We start from the raw sequence: 23231 nt of genomic DNA on the forward strand, positions 1-23231 counted from the left end.
GTAAGTTGGAAGAATTGTTCTCCATTTACATGAGGTGGAAGGTCTATCACTAAGCCCTTATTGTTCACTTAATAGACTTTGAATATAATTTTTGGTCTTTTAATTCACACAATATTGTACGCATTTCCCCAATAATCTCAGCACATATGGGGTCCAGTCGCTTACCTGGGCAATAATGTCTCCATTCTCAGCATGAACCTGAGCAATAGCCCCCAGGCTTCCAAGGAAAGTGAAGATTTCATAAAGCTGAAAGATACACAGATTGTCAGCTTTGAAAACAGAAAACGTAATGTTTCTTGCAAAAAGCTTTTGGCTTTTGTGTGATAGTTATGACGCCATTCCACGAATAAACAATATATAACAGAGACAACACCGGTCCCCTGTTATTGGTTACAACTTGTAAACAAGTAGTAATTCTCCAGATCATAGTGCTGTTTCCAACAGACACAAGCTAAAATAAGAAGAAGGTGGTTCAATCCATTTGGATTGTCGCCCAGAGAGGAAGGAAATATCATAGAACTTACCTCGGTGTTGGACATCTGATACAAATCTTTATAGGCCATGTAAACCATGAAAGAGTTAACACCTGGGAATAAAGAAAAAAAAAAGGAAAGATGGAAACTCAGTGTCAGATTTTTCCTGTGTAATAGCTGGGGACATGTGATAAATATTACACTCCTGTGGAATGGAAGGAGTTGGCTGGAGAAGTTAAACATGTAAGGAGAGGCCTTGTTTGGCACTGCTACTAAGACATTCACTGCAGAAAAACAGAGAAGGTAGGCGAGGTATCCCAGATGAAATGCACTAGGAGGCTAATAAACCCAAAAGCGCAATGTCCTCTTTAAAAGAGTGCTTAAAATAACACGTTTATGGCAGAACATATAAGTCATTATCACCTCCTTAGAAGAATTATGGGCTTGGAAGCGGGAAGCCTGGGCACCGTGACAAGGGAAAACACAGGTTCATTCACTTGCAGCATACTGGTACTTACAAGTGAGATACGGTAAAAAGAGTTTATGCGACAGGGAATAAGTGTCATTTATATTAGAAGAGCAAAGTCTAGACCCTTAATCCAGAACGAATAGTACCAGATAACAGGAAATACCATCAACAAAAAAAATAGTCACAGAATTTACACCCCCCAAAAAATTAAAGGATGCCTATATATTGGTCTGAAATGTCACTTACTCCTCTCCCAATACTTGATGTAGAGAGCACTAGGAGGCGCTCAGTTTCCTCTACATCAGGGACAGTAAGTGGCTTTACTTAGTCTGGGTATCATTCCTCAGGTTCAATTACCTTTTGTCTCTCTCTACATTACAGAGTGGACTTGGATGAGGTTTTCATTGTTATCCCATTAATGCTCCCCAGATGAACCCAGTATTTCATGATGGAAACACATTGGGACAAGTTTTTAGGTTTTTAATCTATTATGGGAATAAATATGAGAACAGCTACCATATCTTCTGTTATCTTGTTATCCACTACACTATGATAGGCCTGCATATGACTGACTATGACATATGACTATGATTGACAGCTCTAGCGTCCAGTCAGAAAGCTGCTAGAGCGGTCAGTGTGCAACAGCTGAGAAACTACTTGAAATGACAAATTTAGTTTAATAAAAATAATTTTTACGGAAAGGAATCTGTGTGTCTCATTTAAACACTTTCTTTTATAGCTAATTTTGGTCTATGTGGTTCGTTAACACAGACCCCACACACCCCATTTGCATAATTAAATAATAATATAATGTAATATGAAAATGTTTTGTTGACTGACTTTCACTATACTATAAATCACATGGCAGCACCTTTTTGCTTCACAAGTGTTTCCACTTCTTGTCTCACGCTGTCGTTCCAGTGGGTGATATCTACATGTAGAGAATAATCACAGCAGGTTTTCCCATCTGCCCACTCTCTCCACTTTTCAAAAGCTTCAATGATACTGGACTCTGGCTCTGGGATCACATGGTCAACTAAGGAGAAAAACATCTTGTGTTAAGGACTGGCATGCATTCTTTATTGATACTTATGGTATTCTGTCACTATACAATTCTGCCCCAGGTTAGGGCAGCAAAAAAATGTCGACTTTCCCTTTCATACTGATGACAAAGCAGGTGAAGATGGGGAAGCTACTGAAAAGAAAAAAACAGACACACATTGAGACTGCTAATGGTGGAGTTTCTTGTCTTCTATCAAGACTGCTCAGTACTGCCCCATAATGTCCAGTATACTTTGGCTACTTTTGTGGGTGTGCCATGAAAATATAAGAGGAGCAGGATCCCCTTTTTCTGCATGTATTGGTGTCATCATAGAAGCTAGTCTCACTCCACTATTACAAATTATACTATTGACAGAAATAGTGCTTCTCCTTATGTACATACATGTCAGTTTATCCTAAAAAGTCAGAAGAGATGTAAAGATAAAGCACACAAAGCCAGTGAAAAAGATGCTTTTGCTTATAGAAAACAACAACAACAAAAAGCCACCTACGTATCATGGTGGTTCCTCCTGCAAGGGCAGCTTTGGTCCCTTGGAAAAAATCATCTACTGTTGTCATTCCTCTGTAGGGCATCTGTAAGTGGGTGTGTACATCGATTCCTCCAGGTATTACCATCTTCCCATTTGCTTCAATAATCTTCACACCTCCTGGCACAATTAGGTTGTCTCCAATCTGCCTATGATGTAAAGAGGAAGAAGAATTTATTGCTATTGTGCTGGATTTGTCCATCTACTAAACAGTGTAGGTAGGTCCGCATCTACCATGAGGCAATATGAAGATCTCGCCTCAGACAGCAGATTATACAGCCCTTGAGGAGACTACTTACTATAATACAGCAGCAGGGAGTTTAGCAATACATTTTCTCTGCATCTCTATGCAAATTCCAATGAGTATTACACTAATAGTGTACCGCACAACAGAATGTAATACTGAAGATGGGACTCCAGTCTAACATCAGACTCCCTGTTCCTGTACTGTACTGGGTGCCACCGCTGTCATCTGTGTCTATGTGCTTAAGATGTTTGGGTACAGACACCACTGACAGAAGGGACAGAGCAGTGATCACTTCCAGGAAAGGAGTGATTATTGCTGCTTGGGGGCACAGGAGGGAGAGTAACACTACTTTAGGCCTGGGAGAGGGATTATTACTGCTTGGGGGACACAGGAGGGGGAATATTGCTATTTGGAGGCACAGGAGTTGTGCTATTGCTACTTGGGGCACAGGATGGGGGATTATTTCTACTTGGGGGTACATGAAGGGGGAAAACTATTTGGGGGACACAAAAAAAGGGATTTTTATAATTTGGGGCAAAGGGGGGGCATTATAATAGTATAGAGGCACAGAAAGGATTAAATGTCAGGGTGAAAAGGCAAAGTGAATGACTCTAATGAGAAAAGAAGATGAATCTAACCTGCTGACACGCCCTTATAGCACTGAGAATGAAGGTAAGTTTCTTACCTTTCTCCTCTGTGCCATTTCTATGCAGCTTGTAGTTTAATCCCTAGGCTAACAAGGCAGTTTGGAGTATCGCTCCAAGTGCACAGACTTGTCCCCGGCTGGCCCACACCTTCTAATGAATAGTGGAGTGGGACAGCTGGGGGGAGGCCAGATCAGTGCACTGGGGGACATAGTCCCGCCCCTGTGCACCAAATGGCCTTACTAGCCTCAGGATTAATAAAATGCACAGAAATGGCTCAGAGGATGCTTCTTTATTCAGTAGCAGTACTGGTGGTATTTTTCAGTCATTAAAGGGGTAGTGCAGCGGTAAACATTTATTCACAAAATAACACACATTACAAAGTTATCCAACTTTGTAATGTGTGTTATGTATGTGAATGGCCCCCTTCCCCATGTTTCCCCCCACCCACCCGAGGGTCGACACGAATGCGGTAAGTATAATGCACCTACACTTCCGTGTCTAGCATGGGTGGCGGGAAACACAGGGAAGGGGGCCATTCACATACATAACACACATTACAAAGTTGTATAACTTTGTAATGTGTGTTATTTTAGGAATAAATGTTTACCGCCGCACTACCCCTTTAAGCAGTAGTAACATGGTCAGGATGTGGCGATGTTATTTTACCCTTGTGTAGTGGCAATATTGCTTGTAAGACTTAGGGTACTATTACACAGAACGATAATCGGCCGAACCAGCCCTAGCCGTCCGATTAATGTTCCGTGTAATAAACACAACGATTAGCCGATGATCGTTGTCATCGGCTGATCGTTGATATAGGTTCTGACCTATAATTGTCAAATATAATATAATTTGCAAAATAAATACATTAGCTATCCATGGTCCAGGGCTCCTCTTGCTTCCCTTCTCCTCGGGTCCCGTGCGCTGCAGCTTTAGAGCGGCCTGTCTTAGCTGACAGGCCGCTCAGCCAATCACAGGTCAGTGATTGGCTGAGTGGCCTGTCAGTTAAGACAGGCCGCTCTGAAGCTGCAGCACGCGGGACCCAGGGAGAAGTGGACCGCAAGAGGAGCCCTGGACCCGAGATAGGTAATGTATGCCAGTTTAGCAAGGGCTGCAAGGACATCAGTAACGATGTCCATGCAGCCCTTGTTAAATGATTATCGGGCCGTGTAATAGGCCCAGTAAACGAGCGCCAATCTAGCAGATCCGCGCTGGTTTACTGTTATTATCGGGCCCCCATCGGCCCATGTAATACCCTTGGTCACTATGGCGTGGTAATATGTGGTCATTGTGTTGCTGTATTATTTGCATTTAGCAGCATGATGGTAATAATATTTGTTTCCTGTAAAGTGGTATTATTTGGTAACTGTATGACTATTATATAGAGGTATACGGTTGGCTGTGCTGATACTGAGGGATTTTGGGGTACTATTTCAGTTTTCACCCAAGTGTAGGCACTAATATGGGTACGGTAATTTCTTTTCCATCATGCTGAGAATGTAAGTCTACTATTCAGTATATGCACTAGTATTGGTACGGTCATTTTTGTTTCATAGTGCTGAGATTGTACATTTATTACACAGTGTAGGCACTAGTAGGGGTGCAGTCATTTCTTTTCAATTGTGCTGGTGCAATGAAAAAAATAAATAAATGCAGAAACCTGAGACTTTTCAGTAACAAAACAAAGCCCTGGGGCTTCTCTCCAGCGGATGTAAATTTCAGCTCCAGCTTTGGAGAGTATAAAGATGTACAGCTGTTCTTCTGTGTTTGTCTGTAAAGACCTTGTGATTCTACTCACATCCTACAGGTCTCATTACAGATGCAAAGTTTTTTAAAACAGAGATTTAATAGGAGACTCATTCCTCAATTCTTATACGGAGATCAACAGTTCTGTTGTGAAGAAACTTTATATTACATAAGATTATTCAGTAGATTCCATTGTCAATGCTAACCAATTCAGAGGTTCCCAAAGGGGTTGTCTTACATACCAGAGAATTATAATTAAAGGGGTTGTCCAGCTGTCCAGAGATTATTAATGTGTTGCCTATTTTTTTTTTTATTTTAATAATTAAAACCACATACTCATACATATTCTTTTATCTTTTTTTTTTTACTGTAGATTTTTATTCTATTTTCAGTACATCATTATGGGGAAAGCTTCCTGTGCTGCTTTTTAGCAGTGTTTAGAGATATGCTATTAAATAGTCACATGGACTTGGAGGTGTCCCACTGACTTCTATGGAAGAATTCTCTAGGCATGCTCTGTGAACTGTGCAGATGTCATAGTGCAGGTGGAGGAGAAAGTGAGCTATGACCATCATTTATTGTGAGTGGTGAAATTCTGTCTAATCTATATAAGTGTCACCTTTCAATGTAATCTTGCTTAAGATGATTATTACTGAATAGTTTTCGCTACAGAACAGCTCAGTGGCTCAGTGGTCAGCATGAAAACAAAGATGTCAGGATTTTTTAAAATGGTTAAAAAAATTTAAAAAGTTGGGGGCCTGTCAGGTTTCTATCTGGTGTCTGTTTATTTAGCTGACAAAAAGCTTGGAGACTTTGTTTTGGGGCCCTTTCTAACAATAAAGGAGGGTTGTGCATGGCAAATAAACCATTTATGGGGGGTGGGGGCGCAGATTAGACATAAATAAGACATTTATTTGAATTAATCACTATACAACCCTGATGCTTCTAAAAAATAATATAATTTATGGCAATGCAGGAGGTATCCTGCCAGAAAACACATGGTGTACTCTATTAATTCCATTTGCAGCAGATTTTCCAGGATGCTGTCCAGGGGGTATAACAGTACAGCAATACTGTCTATTTGGTCATTAGCCTAACTACCTAAAATTGGTCAATTACCTAGTAGCAATAATAAGTTACATCTGTAAAAGTAAATCTAAAATTTAAAAACTACAGGCAAAGACAATCCTTAAATAAGTTTGTACAAAATTCTCAGATACCAAAAATTTGTAAGTAGGCAAGAGGATAATTAATAGAAGAAAAAAAAACAATATAATGTATGCCTAAGCATTGAAAAAAGTCTTTTGAAAGAAATGCATTGGTAGATGGAAGCATGATTTTATAGGACTTACTTGATGAGGCCATCTTCCATATAGATGTCTGCATAGAAAGACTGGTCATCGTTCACTATCCGGCCTCCTTTGATGAGAAGACGATCACTCTGAAAAGAATGGAAAACATACAAGTTCAAGATAGGTCTGGTACTAAAATTAATGTAAATACATTGATATATCAACTCTGATAAAACTGCCCCTGGATTACACAGTATTATCCATCCACAAGTAAGTAGTAAAATGCAAGTATATGACCCAAACAATCCTTCTTACGTTCATATTTCATTCTATCATACACCAACAAGATAATATCAGGGAGCAGAATGTACTTTAAAGGGTGGCTGGTGACACTGCTAGAAGTATCCTGACAACAGGAATTAAAGGGGTACTCCAGAGAAAAAATTATTTATAAATCAACCGGTGTAAGAAAGTTATACAAATTTAAAAACTACTTCTATTTTTTTTTTTTTTAAATACTATTTTTTAAGTCTTCCAGTACTTGTCAGCTTCTGTATACACAGTAAGTTGTGTATTCCTTCCAGTCTGACGCAGTGCTCTCTGCTGTCACCCTTGTCCATGTCCTGCTTTGGACAGTTCCTGACACAGACAGAGGTGGTAGCAGAGAAAGAATACACACACTTCCTGCAGAGCATACAGCAGCTGATAAGTACTGGAATACTTGAGATCAGTTGATTTAAAAACCATTGTTTCTCTGAAGTACCCTATATGGTAGCTTCACATGTAGCGAATCACAGTGGATTTTCAGCTACTGTGAGTTTGAATGGGGTTACATACTAGGAGTGGAATTTTCATTTCGCTGTGAGTATGTAAATGCCGGCCCTCTTAACCAGCTGCCGCCGGACCATACTTTACCTCGTCCGCACTCCAACTGCATGTGAGGCTTCCAGCTCCCGTAGGTTCCACCCAGCCAATCAGTGTCAGGGCCCTGATTGGCTGAGCAGGACCAACAGGAACGGGGAGCCTTGGATGCAGCTGGAGCGCAGACCAGGTAAAGTATGTTCCAGACAGTAGATTTGAAAGAAAAAGATTTTCGCTGGATAACCCTTTTAATAAAACAGATGCAATCTGAATTTCCCCAACATTTGCTTTTAGAGTGTGTCTGTACACTTTATTTTTATATTAACTCTTTGAAAGACAAATAACGTCGGTGGAGCAAAGGGTCATGCATGATAAGATTTTCACTGCCCGACCCTTTTGTTTTCCGAGAGATAAGCAGGTGCCACAGCAGTCTCATAGTGGTTTACCCTTCCCCACCGGAATAGATAATGAAAGATGGTTTGGCATTCTATTGGCAGTCTCAGATTCACTTGGAGCGTGTGCCTTTCATTAAGTCTGACGTGGGGCACGGGGCTTAATGCAAGACTGCCATATGGGTACACCGGTCTTAATACCCCCCTGTTATTTTCACCCTGAATGATGGCAATTTTGTGATGCAGTGATTAAAATCACTGTTTTAAAGGGTGAACATTTAAAAAATGTGGGCTTTTTATACCATAGACCTTTAAAATGTGAAAAAGGCACATAAAGCCTTATACAATAAACACAGAAACTTTTTAATAGTGATGTCTTGCAGGATGCTGAGACAGAAGCGTACAGCAACACTTTATGATACTAAACAGTCTACAATGGTAACTAGCAGGAGATCTGAAAGCCCTAAGACCATTCAGTGCAATTCAATGAAAATTCAATGAGTAAAATGCAGTTCTGTTAGCAGATAAAGGAGCCGGGCATCTCAAATTCAGTTCAATAAAAGAGCGTATTCATTGGACACTGCAGAATTCAGAGCACTGATATATATCTGACCCTGTTGTATATAAAGGATCGCATGTATTGATGCACATATACTAATCAATGGGAACCCATCATTCTTTTTTTCAGCATAGTTAAGAAAATGAAAGCTGGATCTGACTTGATGCTACAAACTTATATAAGATTCTCTTCTTTTATTTTAGAATAGTAAATATAATTCTGTACAGTGTAAAGAGCTAACAGGCGATATTCAGCCCATGAAGAAAGAAACACTGCGTGGTCCCTTATCAAGTCTTTTCGGGTGTCAGACATTACACCCTAAAACTAGACGACCCACAACTGGTAGGAATGGGGTGCTGGCAACTTTTTGGAAGCCCTGAGACCTGAGTGTGGGTTGACCCATGTTGGCGTCAACTAAATAAAGTTGGTGTGAAAGAAAAAGAAAATGTGTGAGAGTGGCTAAACTAATTATCTTTTTTCTGCCATCTGTGTCATCATCAGTTTTTTTTTTTTTGGGGGGGGGGGGAGGGGGGGGGGGGGTGTTTCCTGTCAAGTGACCTGACCTGAAGGACTGTTTGTGACAGTTAGGTTTTGTTCTTCACCTAGTTCATTCTATAGCACCACCTACTTTATAATGATTGACAAAGTTTGTACCCACTGTGTACACGGAAATCACCAAGTTTGCTGTATAAGTTTTTGCAAAAGGTTAAAGATTCTAGATATGTCATTTAAGTTTGTGTCTTCATTTAAATGGAGACCAGAGACATGATTTTATACATTCTTGTTGGGATTTGTCCCACCGTAGAGCATCACTGCTGCTCTAGACAGTTTCTATTAAAAAAAAAAATATGATTTTTTTTTTTGTATCCTTTTAAATTTGTATTAGTCTTCAGTCATGGGCCTGTTATCAATATAGTACGGAAATTATTCACATCCTCTTGAAAACTTGCTGTGTCTAAACACTTTGTATACAATCAGTATAATGATCAGTCTGCTCAACTTGCAGAACCACATGATGTGTCCCAGATTTTACATCCAGAAGATTCATAATCTGATTTTTACTTTGCAGCCTTGAGGTCAAGTCAGAAAACATGTCACCGAAGACAGGAAGTGATGATGACGACATGACAGGAAGCGATGGCGTAATGAACAACAATTATATTTTTAGGACATTTTTGCACTTGATTTTGTTCCCTTGGGGAGCCTCCCAGTTGTTCAATGTTATTCTAAGTACACTGCCCTCCTTCCTTCTCTTCCTGCAGAAAGCCACGCTAACTCAGATTAGTGCTTTGTGAGCAACGCTTATGTTACTATACTGTATGCTAGAATAACACACTACTACCAGGAGGTAAGTGCCCAGAGTTCCATAGAGTTCAATAGGCAACATAAATGGCTCATGTGCTTTGACTAGCATTGATGTATGTATTCATAGTATACATATCACAGTAATGGTGGCCCAATATCAGTGGCAACAATGGACGTACAATAACGTACAGATGTTATTATGTCTCCACAGAACTAGTGGGTGTACTGGAATAATGCAGTGATACAATGTCCTTTATTTATTGACTGTCTGTTATATGACCGTTTGGCATGTACAAAGTACATCAGGTACACATTGTGCGTACTTAAGTCTCTATCTGAATTAATACAGTGTTTCCTGTACAGGGGAAGAAGAACTCTACACCACAGTAGGGACTGGTCTGCCTCATGACTCAGAGCTTAGGGGGAATTCCTCCAAAAGATCACATCATTCTCTAAGTAAAATCTGTGTATTAAATCCTACCAGTCTGCATAGTGGACCTGGAAATGCTGGGGTACAGAACTAATGGCTGCATTGTTTCAGGTTCACAAAAATGGTCGTTTTTTTAAGCAGTATTAATACTGCTCCTGTCAGTTCTGCTGCAGTGTCCTGCAGTTGTTGATGCCCTTTTTAAGGCAAACTCAGAATGGCAAAAACTAAAAAAAAATTGAAAGTCCTGGCTTTGGCTGACCCCCCCCCCCCCCCCCCCAGTAAAAAAGTCTAATTCCTGATCCCAAGTTAGCAATGTGAACAAGAACAACTCCAAGGTTGGGCAGTAGATGAATGTAACCATGTCAGCCATGAAAATTTTAGTATATTATTCCGCAGCAGTACAAACCATTTACATGCGTACGGCATACAGGACGAATAGGTAGAAAATAGTAATAAATGACAAAATGTGTGCAGCACTAAGAGTGTGAGTCTATAACAGAAACAGGAATGGGACAGTCTGTAGTGTTAGTGCTATGTGTGATTTATAGACACTGATGTCATTTACATTTTTCTTCTCTTGTAAAAATTTTTTATAGAATATGGTGAATAACTTATTTTTTATTACCTACTTTCTAGGCTATACAAGAAGAACAAAACTGTGAGAGATACCTGGTAGAGCCAACTACCCCGCCTAAATACTAGAGTGGTTCAGTAACCTATACTGACACTCATTAAACTGCATCCCCTCCTTTTGTACATGCTGCCCAATAGCCATTCTGTAGGGATGTAGAGTCTTTGATCACGTTATATCTTTATCTTTACACCCACGCCATGGCATGAGAAGGTCTAGTTCAGTATATGTGTGCTTTGACATTCGTCTGTGGCCATAGAGGCGAGAGATGGGACTCGGATAAATCTGGGAATAATACCGCATGCCACTTCCTTTATGCTTATAAACAAGAACGTCTTTCATTCCCCTCACATGTTCTGACACTACACAGAGCTGGTCATGCTGAATAAAACTTGGAAAACTTAGCTTGTTCTGAGCAACAAACCAAACCTTTGTGCTCAAAATACACGGAATTTCTTATTTCAAGTGGGCAGATAGAAAGCCAGGGATTAAAAGAGAATAAATAACGTTCAAAGGATTAGGAATAAACAAATAAATAAATTATATGTGATCATCCAAGATATTCTTCCTTTCTGTACATCTCTCATGCAGAACGTAGACCCTGACCAGTCATTGGAGTGATTATTTATAGCTAAAAGCATTATAGAAAAACCCAGTATGTTACATAGTTTAGGGGTTGTGAAACTATAACTTTGTGAAGTCAATAGCTGTAAGTTTCACCACAGCTTGGAGACCACCGACTTAGGCTGGCTTCACACTGCCTTAAAATCCTGGAAAAACGCTCTGTGGCAGTTTTTCCAAAACGCAGCCTGCTGGGTGTGCGGCTTTTTTGCAAACTGTGGCATTTTTTCTCCCGTAGACTTCAATGGGATTATTCTAGCTGTCATTGCTGTACATATGGCGTTTTTTTCTGGTGTTTTTGTCACCTTTTGTGGTCCAGCAGCTAGGTCATATGATGGCAGAGGAAAAACAGTCCAGCACACAAAAACACCTAAACCACAAACAAGATCATTCACACGTAAAGCTTAAAAAGGCTAGAAAAAAATGCCAGAAAAAAACACAAATGCTTGAAGAAAACGCCATGTGCCACTTTGGTATTTTTTATGTCCTTTTTTTGGCCTGAAAAACGCAACACAAAAAGTGTTCGTGAGGACACCCTTAGAGGATTATATACTGCATCGGAAGCTGTATACACACACAGTGTCGGACTGGCCCACCAGAAGCCTGGAGAATCTTCCGGTGGGCCCCCAGCTGTCATTTCTCTCTGGTTCTTCATTGGTGGGCCCCCAGGATCATTCCTCTGGTGGACACCAGATACCCCAGTATGACACTGTATACACAGATAAATGGCAAGGCTGAACTTATAGTTACATACAATGAGTTTCAGAATAAAATATTCAAATGGCTTCCATGTACAATACTTACATAAAACTATGCAATCATCTTGACATGGAGTGGAGCACCTTTCTTGGCTCACTAAATCCCCATGCTTGACTGAACAAGGCACCTTCAAATAGGAACACAGTACCCCTTATTGACCTAGCTCCTTCTAAGGCATATAACAGGTAGACTACAGAAATATGTTTACTACAGTCCAAGCTATGTCCGATGGAAGACCCTGTTCTAAAGATGGCCATACATAATAGATAAAGGTCTGTCACACAAATTGTATATATGACTGATGGCCCTATAGTAGTGGTTATAGATTTCCATCAGCAAAAGACACACATGTTGGGGATTATTGTTACAACGCATGTTTACTGCTCCTTTAGTTCAATTATATTATACTACAAAGTTTTTCATGATGACCAGAGGGTCTTTAGCAGACCCCTACCTACACGACTGTACATTTAATATTGTGTTTTTACCTGTTTAATATCATAGTGTAGATGGCTATGAAATATATTACAGCTATATCAAGTAATACTATAATATTAATAATAATAATAATAATAATATATGTTAAAAAGGGAGCTGAAAAACCATACAACCATAAAACCATATGGTTTTTCAGCTCCCTTTTTAACATATGTTTTTAAACAAAAGAATTAATTTCTGTTGTTTGTAATCAATAAAGTATTTTTTTGATATATGTAGAATACTGTCCAGCATTGTTCATTCATAGGTAGTGTGTATTATTCCTGATGCTTATGGACATAGGACCATTGGTGGTTCAAATTTGTTGGTTAATTAATAATAATAATAATAAAGTCTTTTCTGGCAAGTAAGTCTGTAGGTAAGTGACAAGTAAGCACTTTACTATTAGTTCATACAGGAAACATAAATGAATCCCAGAAGACCTGCTTTGGGCGAAGATATCCAGTATAGTGCATCATGTAGTTTCTTCCATGATAGATTATTTACTACATACTGTACACAGAGAGCACTTAGCTGATGGGCAGCTATAGACTAACATACAATTAGAAGGTAAATGTATCTGGTTTAACAGAGTATATTCTAGTACAGGCGGCTTTTTTCCATAAGCCATTATAACATATTAACTTGATAGAAGGGGTGCCATAAGGGACCCCAGCCCCTACTTGTTGCAGCCAAAGACCACATCAAGCAGAGTGCTCCAGCTTGGAGAATTGCCTGTGTCAACTGGAAGCATCCACTAACTAACTTCACATTGAGTCATGTAATTTTTCATTTTCCAAGACTTAGCAATTACACCGAGGCTCTGCTTATTATAAAATCCAATTGTGGGGGTCTCCAAGTATACGGAGGGAAATGCAAACTTTATATATCCTCTATAAAAGGACCTTGGATCTTATGTCCTGGGTGGGCCGTCCTATATATTTTCTCGTAATAACACAGGCTTCATGCATAAGCAGTTTAGCTGATTATAGAAGTCTGATTAGGATGGAATGACAGTAATCTGGGTCTGAATCATCTCTTACATCACATAATTATGTGTTACCAGCAATAAGCTTCATTCACAAACATCTGCATGTGTGTATAAGATATTATGTGGGAGGAATACAACTACACGCACCCATACAATCCAGTCATAGTATAGTTCTCTCTCTCTCTTTTTTTTTATTGACTCCTATGGAAAATACTTTTATTTTAACTATGTAGTATCATTCAGTTTCACTCAGTGCAAGATGTTAGGGAGTTACTGAGCAAATAGTAAGATATAAAGTAAATAGGACATTCTTGGGTAAAGAGCCTGTTTGATTTATTAAGTGGCTCTCAACTATGACACTTGAATTCATCTTACTTTATTACTTCATATTGCAGCAAAACAGTACATAGTACACAATTGATGGGGTATTCTGTACACAGACACCATGGCACATCTTGGTCTGCAACGGGAGGCCATGGGCGTGGCGAGAAGGGGCAAAGCTGTTATAATGGAAACACATATTCTCCCAATTGACCCAACTACAGGACGTTCACATGGAATATCAAAGTCTGATATCCAGGGCACCCCCACCTTACAGGAGAATGGGAGTCCAATATGCAATAGATGGTAACCTTATTTCTTGGTCGCTGTTCACACATAAGGATTTTGCTAGGAGAAGTGCCAATTGTTAACAATTTCTTTGTGTGTGGTTCCCCTAATTTTTAATTGGTAAAGCCTGCAAAAATATTTATCGGTTAAAGGGGTATTCTCCTTTTGGAAAGGAGTGGAAACCCCAACTTAACCAAACAGAGGAAAACATTCTACAATGGCTATTAAAGCCCTGTAGAGAATGAATGTTGAGGGGATGTGCAGGCCTGGAATGCTCCATTCATTTGGGGGCACCATTTTTCTGCATTCTTGTGATGGATAGGGGGTCTCAGTGGCCAAATTTCCACATATCCGCTAGGAACTATCTATCCTTTGGATATGGGATAACTTTCTGAAATAAAAACACCCCTTTAACACTGGAGTTAAACTTCAACTTTTCAAAGCAACTAGTTGTAGCGTATACACCAAGTTCCAGAAGCCCAGTGAGTATGACAGTATGGAATTAGATACTAGCGTTCAATAGTTATGAGTGAAGTTAGAATTTAAATGTTGATACACTGCTCAAACCATATCTATTTTTACTGCTGTTATCTTACAAAATACAGATGTCTGTACACAGGGGCAGTAATGTAATACCAAACTAAAAATAAACCGTAATAAGTGAGGACAAGCCAGGTCATCAGATCAAAATGAAACCATCTCATATTTATTCTTGTTATCTGGAAATTCCAGAATCCAGGCTTGAAAATTAGTTAGAAAAGAAATGCTGGCTTTGGAGAATGGATTATCAATGGTGAATTTTACCAGTCACTTCTGAATACAGTAGCATATAACACATTTGCTGTGTATTGTGCCAAATACCATGTGTGTGTGCAATGGGCAAAAAAACTTTTGGGATGGTATTGATGGCCAAAAAGCAGGCGGTGACCAGGAAACAAAAATTGCATTACGCAAAATGATAGGACTGGGGTAATACTAAAAAAGGTTATGGTAAGATTTTAGTAGAAAGTACGGTGGTGCCTTGGATTACGAGCATAATCCGTTTCGGGACCGTGCTTGTAATCCAAATCCACTCTTAAACCAAAGCAAATTTTCCCATAGAAATCATAGAAATTTCCACAAAAATAATGATTTATTATTCTGAATACCATGTAGAACAGATGACACAAACATTCAGAAACAGCAAAATATGTGATATTATAAATTACTGTACAGTAATGAAGAGGATGGGAAACACAAGGACTGACAGAGACTGCAGGGAGCATGAAGGAATGAGCAGGACAGATGTTTGCACATACATGCAGCACTCTCTGTCCGGGGAGAGAGGGGTTACAGCTATGGAGAGATTACCTCCACAGTCCTGTCCCCTGATGTAAGCCCCAGCCTGAAGTGGATCTGCTATGATTTGGAAGGTGAGGGAGACTTCCTGGGTCAGAGTACAGTGCTGTAGACCCCGCTATGCAGACCATGCCCCTCCTTCACTCGCGCTCCCATTCAGTACAGGGAGCTCTTAAACCAAACCAATGCTCTTAAACCAAGTCACAATTTTGAAAAATGCTCTTAAACCAAGTTACTCTTAAAACATATACTGTACATTGGTACCTTGGTTTAATGGTTTCAAACGTCACGAGTTGTTAATGATAACCCGCTTCCATAATTCATCAATACTAGGTCTGTTGGGGTCAACTAAGTCTAAATACTATATTGGTTATGGTGGAAAAAAAAATGTCCCCATACATCTTTGTAACAAAGCCTGATGTACCATCAGGCCTGGGCTGAAGCACTGGAGGTGGGCCTATCCCTCCCCAGTGGGAGGAAACCCCCAACCCGTTATGATACAGCTCCATTGATAGTAATGAAGCAGTGTCAAAGAGGGGCGGCGGTTTCCTCCTACTGGGGGTGGATCGGCTCACCTCCAGTGCCTCAGCCCAGGCCTGATGGTACATTCACTTTAAAGGGAACCTGTCACCTGGAAGTACTGACAATGTTACATAAAGTAGTTTTTGGAAAAAGAATAAACCTATTGCCTTTAACTTAGATGTCTGTTAAAAAATACTGTTTTATGTTACAGTGAAATGAAGTTTACAGTGAAGTTTTTGCAGTCACAGACTGTTAAATGAAAGGAAATAAGTGTAATAAATGCAAGACTCATTGCTGGGTAACATTTGGCCCAACACAGTGCTTTATTGACTAGTGCTTCCTTACTGCAACGTGGGCATTGTAAGTATGGACAAAATAATTTTTATTAAAGATGAGCAAATTTACAGTAATAACAAAGCGAAGCGCTTCCTTACCTCTCTTCTCCCATTTTTCCAGGACTGGATCCAGCTTTTCCTATCACCCTGGGAGGAGCAGCACGGAGTGGCAGTGAGTAAGAAGACAGCGGCTGATGAGAGGATTGCAGAGGTAACAAAGCGCTCTGCTTTATTATTACTGTAAATTCGCTCATCTCTAATTGATATTTAACTGATCTAGATTACATATAAAGTTTTTCTTATCTTGGCCATATTACAACTCAGGGAAAGTGCCCAATGTTAAATACTCACACTGAGCGGGACAATCTGCGTCCATGACAGCTACTAACATAAGTATCAGCACACTATTTATAATCATATTGACTAATATTTCCAGTCACTGATTATTTATCTATACTGAGAATCTGACACTTTATATAGATAAGGGTCCAATTCTCACATAACATTAGGTAGAATGTTACAGATGGTCATGTGCAATAACACCATATATCACAAGGTACAAATTGTAGCAGGGCATTGCATGGTCTTCCATAGTACAGAACAGCATCATTGGCTCATCCTTCCCTGGTGATAATTCATGTTTCTCTACCATTAAACCATATGGCGGTGTTAGTGTCTGGAGGACAGAATGAGCACTTGGTTCAGCCGCTGTGACCATATGTCGGGTTGTCTTATGATGCATTCCTTTCCACCATGTATTCTTCTAATGAATTACACTTTTAGCTCATAATGACTTATGAAGTTGCCGTTTATAACTAGTGAGTCACACAATCGTAATGACTAATTTATAAAGTAAAAGCAGCATATGGGGCCCCGCCCTGCTGCATCTTCTCCAGTGCATCTTTGTGCTACAAGAGATGGATTATTGTCCGGACATTAGTGGTCCTGATGACACAGACATCTTCAGCTAGAATACAACTGTGACATTAGATTGTGTTTAGAATCTACCCCACCATACTTGCTATTTTTAATGCACAATGTGTAATAATTAATTACATGTATATTTATGAAAGACTCAGCTTGTGGCCCTTTGTTACCACTGACTTCATACATATGACGCAGCAGGCTTGAGATTTCTATAGGGAATAAAAGACCTGCCTTGTCAACTAACCCAACATGCTAATGCTGTACCACCCAACCCCCTTCATTGTAATAAGCCCTATCCAAATTGATCACGAGCCCTTCCCCCATGTTACAGACGTGCCCCTTCTATTCATAAATAGGTCTGGTCCTAATGGCAATATGTTCACCTGCCTAGCAACAGCCCCGATAGTGGTGTAGAAAAGTGGACAGGGGAATAAAGGGACAAAAGAAAAGAAAATTGTATTTATAAAAGTATCAATTTTCTGCTACACATGAACACAACATTTTCAAATACAGAAAATAGAGTATATGTCACTTCATCTAGATCACTACCAACATCAAGAACCAATAAGTCTTAACTGAGAATATCTCACATATGTGCACTGAACTTAATAAAAGTCATAGTCACCCCTGTTCTAAATGCATTACACCTGGATTATCATGCATGTATTAAAAGGAGTTATCCAGCGCAACAAAAACATGGCCACTTTTGCACCACTCTTGTCTATAGTTCAGGTGTGGTGTGCAATTAAGCTCCATTTACTGTACTTTGAATTAATGAAAATGTCTTATGCTACATTTACACGGAACGCTAATTCGCAATTTTTTTTTTTCATAACGATCAGCGTTTAGACGGTACGATATATTGTACGGAAAATTCGTTTTGTGAATGCTTAAGCCTATCTCACACATTGGTTAAATCGGCGAGCGACTGTTCACACGGAACAATCAGCAAATTTTTTGCGAACGATTAACGACGATTTGAGAACATGTTCAAAGATCAAAATGAACGATTTCTCGCTCGTCGTTTGATCGTCCACTGCGTTTACACATAGGATTATTGTTCAAATTCGATCGTTATCGTGCGAATTTGCACGATAATCGTTCCGTGTAAATGCAGCATAACAATGGAACTGAGATTTAGAACCCCACCAAACTAGAGACAAAAGTGGTCATGTTTTTATAGTGCTGGATAACCCCTTTAAACAAAGTAGCCTTGACTGTGAAGTCAGTATTAGGTTAACCCCTTCTTCCTAGTCACTATGCCCTAGTCTATGGGCCTCCTGAAGATAGCTAGGTACAGAGTTTGCCTATCTTTGGCAGTTCAATAGAAAATAAGTAAATTCAAATGGGAGCTACTGGGAACATTCTTTTTTCCTCTATCCTATAGATGGGAGTAAGCATTGATGGTGACACAACCCATGTGAAATATTTACAACATATCCAGGGAATATGGCGTAAATGTCTGATAGATGTGGGTCTTACCTCTGAGACCCACAACTATGTGAGAAATGAGGGCCCTCCTGCCTGTCTGGCCCGCTTGCAGTGGCTAGAGGTGGTCAGGATGCTAAAATGGACCGATTGGGCTGTTTTACACAATTTACACACCAATAGAGCTAAACTGCATAAAACAGACTGTCTAGCTGTCTTCGGAATCCCAACCACCACCGGCTAATGCAAGAAGGCCAGCTATTTTTTACAGATAGGTATGGGTCCCAGAGGAGGTACCCCCATCTACCAGACTTTTATAGCATTTCCTGACCTGTCTGTTTTTGTGAACACTTGTACTGCCCATGACATTACAATGCAAGAGCAAGTCTTTTTAGACTGAGTTTTCAGATGCTGAAAATGCATATGGCTGAAACCATGCTCCAATGCATTCACCAACGTCTTCACTATGTTCCTCAAAGTTGCACAACACATTGAGGCATCATTTTGGTTCCATACATTCATTGGCATCTGAGAACGCAGCCAAAGGGTCCAATTACACAGAAAGATTATCTGACAGATTATCTACCAAAGATTTGAAGCCAAAGCCAGGAATGAACTATAAACAGAGATCAGGTCATAAAGGAAAGCCTGAGATTTCTCCTAGTTTCGAATCCATTCCTGGCTTTAGCTTCAAATCTTTGGCAGATAATCTGTCAGATAAGAATCAGATAAGAATCTGGACCCTAAGAATCCTGCATTGTGCCGTTCCTGTGCATAAATTGACAACTTTGTGTTACTAGCTGGGGCTGTGTCAGTCCTGACAATGTATAATCGGTGCTGGCAGTGCCAGACTGGGAATGGTTTCATTTATTCATAACATTGAGGAGGAATACAAGGAATGGTTGAGTGTACAGCTCTAAGAAGAGATGCTCCAGAATTATATAATGGAGAATACAAGTAAATCAGATAACAAATACAGACGAACCTTCCTCAAAGCAAATGTCAGCTACAATTCACATTTCTAACTGCTGACACTGTTCGATAGCTGTTAGTTCAAGGAGATGCATTGTTCTTTTCATATATCTGTCTGTGCTTCCAGAGGATAAAAAAATGTTTTTATTCTTCTGTATGTGTATGAAAATGTAGGGGGAGGGGGGAAGCCTTTTTGACACTTTGCACTGGAGAATAGAAGCATTTTTCTACCTTACTACCTTATAGATGTACAGACTGATATGAAAGGAACCATGTGCCTCCTTCGATAACAATTATCTCAGGCTATGTTCCCACAACATCTTTCTTAGGCAAAATAACGGCCGTTGTTTAATAATGATGGCTGGAAATAATGATCATGAACATTATTGATGGCCACCACTGTAAAATAACGGCTGTTATTTTTAAAACTATGGCTGTTATTTTGCATAAAAACACAGTGTGTGAACTTAAGACTAAAGGCCCTATTACACGAATCAATTATCGTCCGTATTGGACCGATTCCAACCGTTATGGACGATAATCGCTTTGGGTAATAGAAGACAACGATCAGCCAACATGCACAATGTCGGCTGATTGTTGTCTTTCAACAGGCTGAAACGGCAACAATCAGCCTATTGACGATCTTCTGCCGTTGCTCCATGTAATAGGAGCAGTGGCAGCAGACCGCTGCTGTCTCCTATGGGCTGCCCAGACAATCTGACACGGCTTCTGGCTCTTACCCTCCCATTGTTGGTGCGTGTAATAGTGCTGGCAGTGGGAGGGGGAATGAGGAGCAAGCTCGCTTGTTCTCCACATCGCCCGGCGAAGTAGGGGCTTAAGGCCTCCTTCACATGTCCGTGTCAGTTGTTACTGTCAGGAAATCCTTATCAGAATTTCCTGGCAGTAATCCGTTTTTTTTGTTCAAGAAATCATCAGGAGCTCCTTCAGGATTTCCTGATGCGCATCAGGAAAGCATCAGGATTTTCTAAGCACTCATAGACTTCTATGGGGTGCATCCATTCAGGAAATCCTGATGGAAATAGGACAGGTTGTACTATTTTCTCACCTGTTTTCCTGAACAGACCCCCTTTAGTAAAAATCCTGAAGGCTGTCAGTGTTCAATGTAACCCTATGGGTCAGAAAATCCTGACAGGAATTCCTGATAAGAAAAACGGATAGATTTTTCTGAGGTGTGAAAGGGGCCTAAATGTATCAGCAGTTTGGAACATGAATAGCAGCTATCAGACTCCCTTTACAGAAATTGTCTTAACAAAGGAAAATATAGAATATCCCTTAACCAATTTTGTCTTGCCATCATGCGATCATTGATCTCCATACATGGTTTCACCTACATGAGGCAGTCGTGACGCATGCAAAACATTGTCTTGTCTTCCTCTTATTATCAGGGTAGAAACTAAACTGCTAGAAAAAAAATCCCCAATTTCCTATGAGCACTTCCAGAGGCAGCAGTGCACGTTGTGTTTATTATTTGCTACACATATAATACATTGCTACACATATAATACATTGTATAACTAGTAATATGATATGAATACATCTGTATACACAAATAATACATTATATCAATACTAATATGATGTGAGTACATCTGTATACACATGTGACATTGGGAGGAACGTCTAGCCTCACAGACATGAATTTTCTAGGGTGTGGTCTGTATGAAAAGCAGGATTCCCATAGCGGCAAGGTTTTTTTATTTAGTTCAAATTAACAAAATAATTGCAGCTCCTGGGAGACCAACCCAGGGGAGTGGGTATGGTATTGTTCTTTACCAATAAGTAATAGGTTTTACATACTGAAATGTGAATCTACAAAAACCTTAATGTAAAGGAGTCCATCAATGCAACAATAACAAGCACAGACGACAACTGTTAACTATCATTCTATTATTGTTTGACAATCCATTTAACCCCTTTAAAGACCAGAATGTTACAGTATTCAAAGACGGGTGACCCTAACTTTTTTGTTTATTGGGCTGCCCTGATCCCCTGCTACTGCCACAAAGGCTGGTATTACACGGGCAGATGGGGGCCCGATAATACCTGTAAACGAGCAGCGATCTGCTAGATCGCCACTCGTTTACTGGGCCTATTACACGGCACAATAATCATTTAACAAGGGCTGCAAGGACATAGTTACCGATCTCCTTGAAGCCCTTGTTTAAACTACATACATTACCTATCCACGCTCCAGGGCTGCTTCTGCGGTCCTCTTCTCCCCGGTTCCCGCGCGTTCTAGCTTCAGAGTGGCTTGTCAGCTAACAGCCCGCTCAGCCAATCACAGGCCGTGACTGCTGTGGCCTGTGATTGGCCGGGCGGCCTGTCAGCTGACATGCCACTCTAAAGCTAGAGCGAGCAGGAACCGGGGAGAAGCGGACCGCAGGAGCAGCCCTGGAATGTGGATAGGTAATGTATATCATCAGTCGCCGACAGCGCCACTATTACACTTAGCGGTGCGCGGTCAGCGCCCGACGAAAATAGGTCAGAACCTATATCAACGATCAGCCAATGATCGTTGTCATCGGCTGATCATTGTATTTATTACATGGAGCGATAATTGGCCGAATCGGGCCAAATAGTACCCTTAGACATTCTCAGTACTCTACGTTCCTTTTAGCCTCTGACAACATGCCCACCCTGCAGGAAGTGCCTGCTTAGTCAGTCACTGGCTGAGGTGGGTCACTGCTGTGGCTACTGATTGGATGAAAGTGCAATTCTTGCTGGATTGGCCTCTAGTAGGAAGCAGAGAGCACTGGGGGTAGGTGTCCCTTTAAAAAAAAAAAAAATACAAAAAAAAATTGTCCCTGGACAACCCTTTTAGGCACTACGTAGGATGCACTTACAAACAACTAGGTCCCCAATTGTCTCGGAGGAGCTTTAAAAGTAGGACTACAGAGTGATACATGTTGCGCAACAGCAAATTACATCCAAGTTGCATGACCAAAGTATATTGTATGACTTGTCTGCGAACTGCTGATGTACAACTTCATTACAGCTGCAATTTGGCTGTCCTAAGGAGACATTTAAAGTCCCAATGTAGTTGTAGCATGAAGGAGGTATGCAGAATTAAAGTGAATGAACCATCAGGCCCGGGCTGAAGCACTGGAGGTGGGCCAACCCACCCCCAGTAGGAGAAAACCCCCGACCCTCTCTGACACTGCTTAATTAAAATCAATGGAGCTGTGTCATAACGGGGCGGGGGTTTCCTCCCACTGGGTTTGGGTCAGCCCGCCTCCAGTACTTCAGCCCGGGCCTGATGGTTCATTTGGTACAGTCACTTTAATAAAAAAAAAATATTACAGCTTGCCTCAGTTCACTTTAAAGGAATGGAGCCGCAATATCTCACACAAACTGAGAACAAGGATAGAGCTCATTCTTGGAGAAATCAGATTTTATTATTATTATTATTATTATTGCATTGTACCTTTGAAGCTCTAGATCTGCTTTATTACACATATAATTGTGTCAGAAAGCAGGTCCGTCCTAGTGGTAATTGTAGCTCACGTTCACATGTGCCCTATTGATGTACTGTATGTTGGGAAAGAAATTCTAGCACTCCATTCAGACATCAAATGGGCTGTATTTCAATGT

The 23231-nt window shown here is 40.3% G+C and overlaps 1 protein-coding gene across 2 annotated transcripts in view; it reads right to left on the reverse strand.

The window, feature by feature from the left end:
• DPYSL3 (dihydropyrimidinase like 3) overlaps positions 1-23231 on the reverse strand; it is a 90475-nt gene that overhangs the window by 12691 nt on the left and 54553 nt on the right. For both annotated transcript variants that reach the window (XM_069972122.1, XM_069972131.1), the window contains exons 2-6: positions 6524-6612; positions 2496-2680; positions 1814-1978; positions 525-586; positions 166-246 (exon numbers count right to left, since the gene is read on the reverse strand). In XM_069972122.1, coding sequence (XP_069828223.1) covers positions 166-246; positions 525-586; positions 1814-1978; positions 2496-2680; positions 6524-6612 — 582 coding nt within the window. The remainder of the gene's footprint in view (positions 1-165; positions 247-524; positions 587-1813; positions 1979-2495; positions 2681-6523; positions 6613-23231) is intronic.

Source organism: Dendropsophus ebraccatus, chromosome 1 (assembly GCF_027789765.1).
Source record: "Dendropsophus ebraccatus isolate aDenEbr1 chromosome 1, aDenEbr1.pat, whole genome shotgun sequence".
Classification (NCBI taxonomy): domain Eukaryota; kingdom Metazoa; phylum Chordata; class Amphibia; order Anura; family Hylidae; genus Dendropsophus; species Dendropsophus ebraccatus.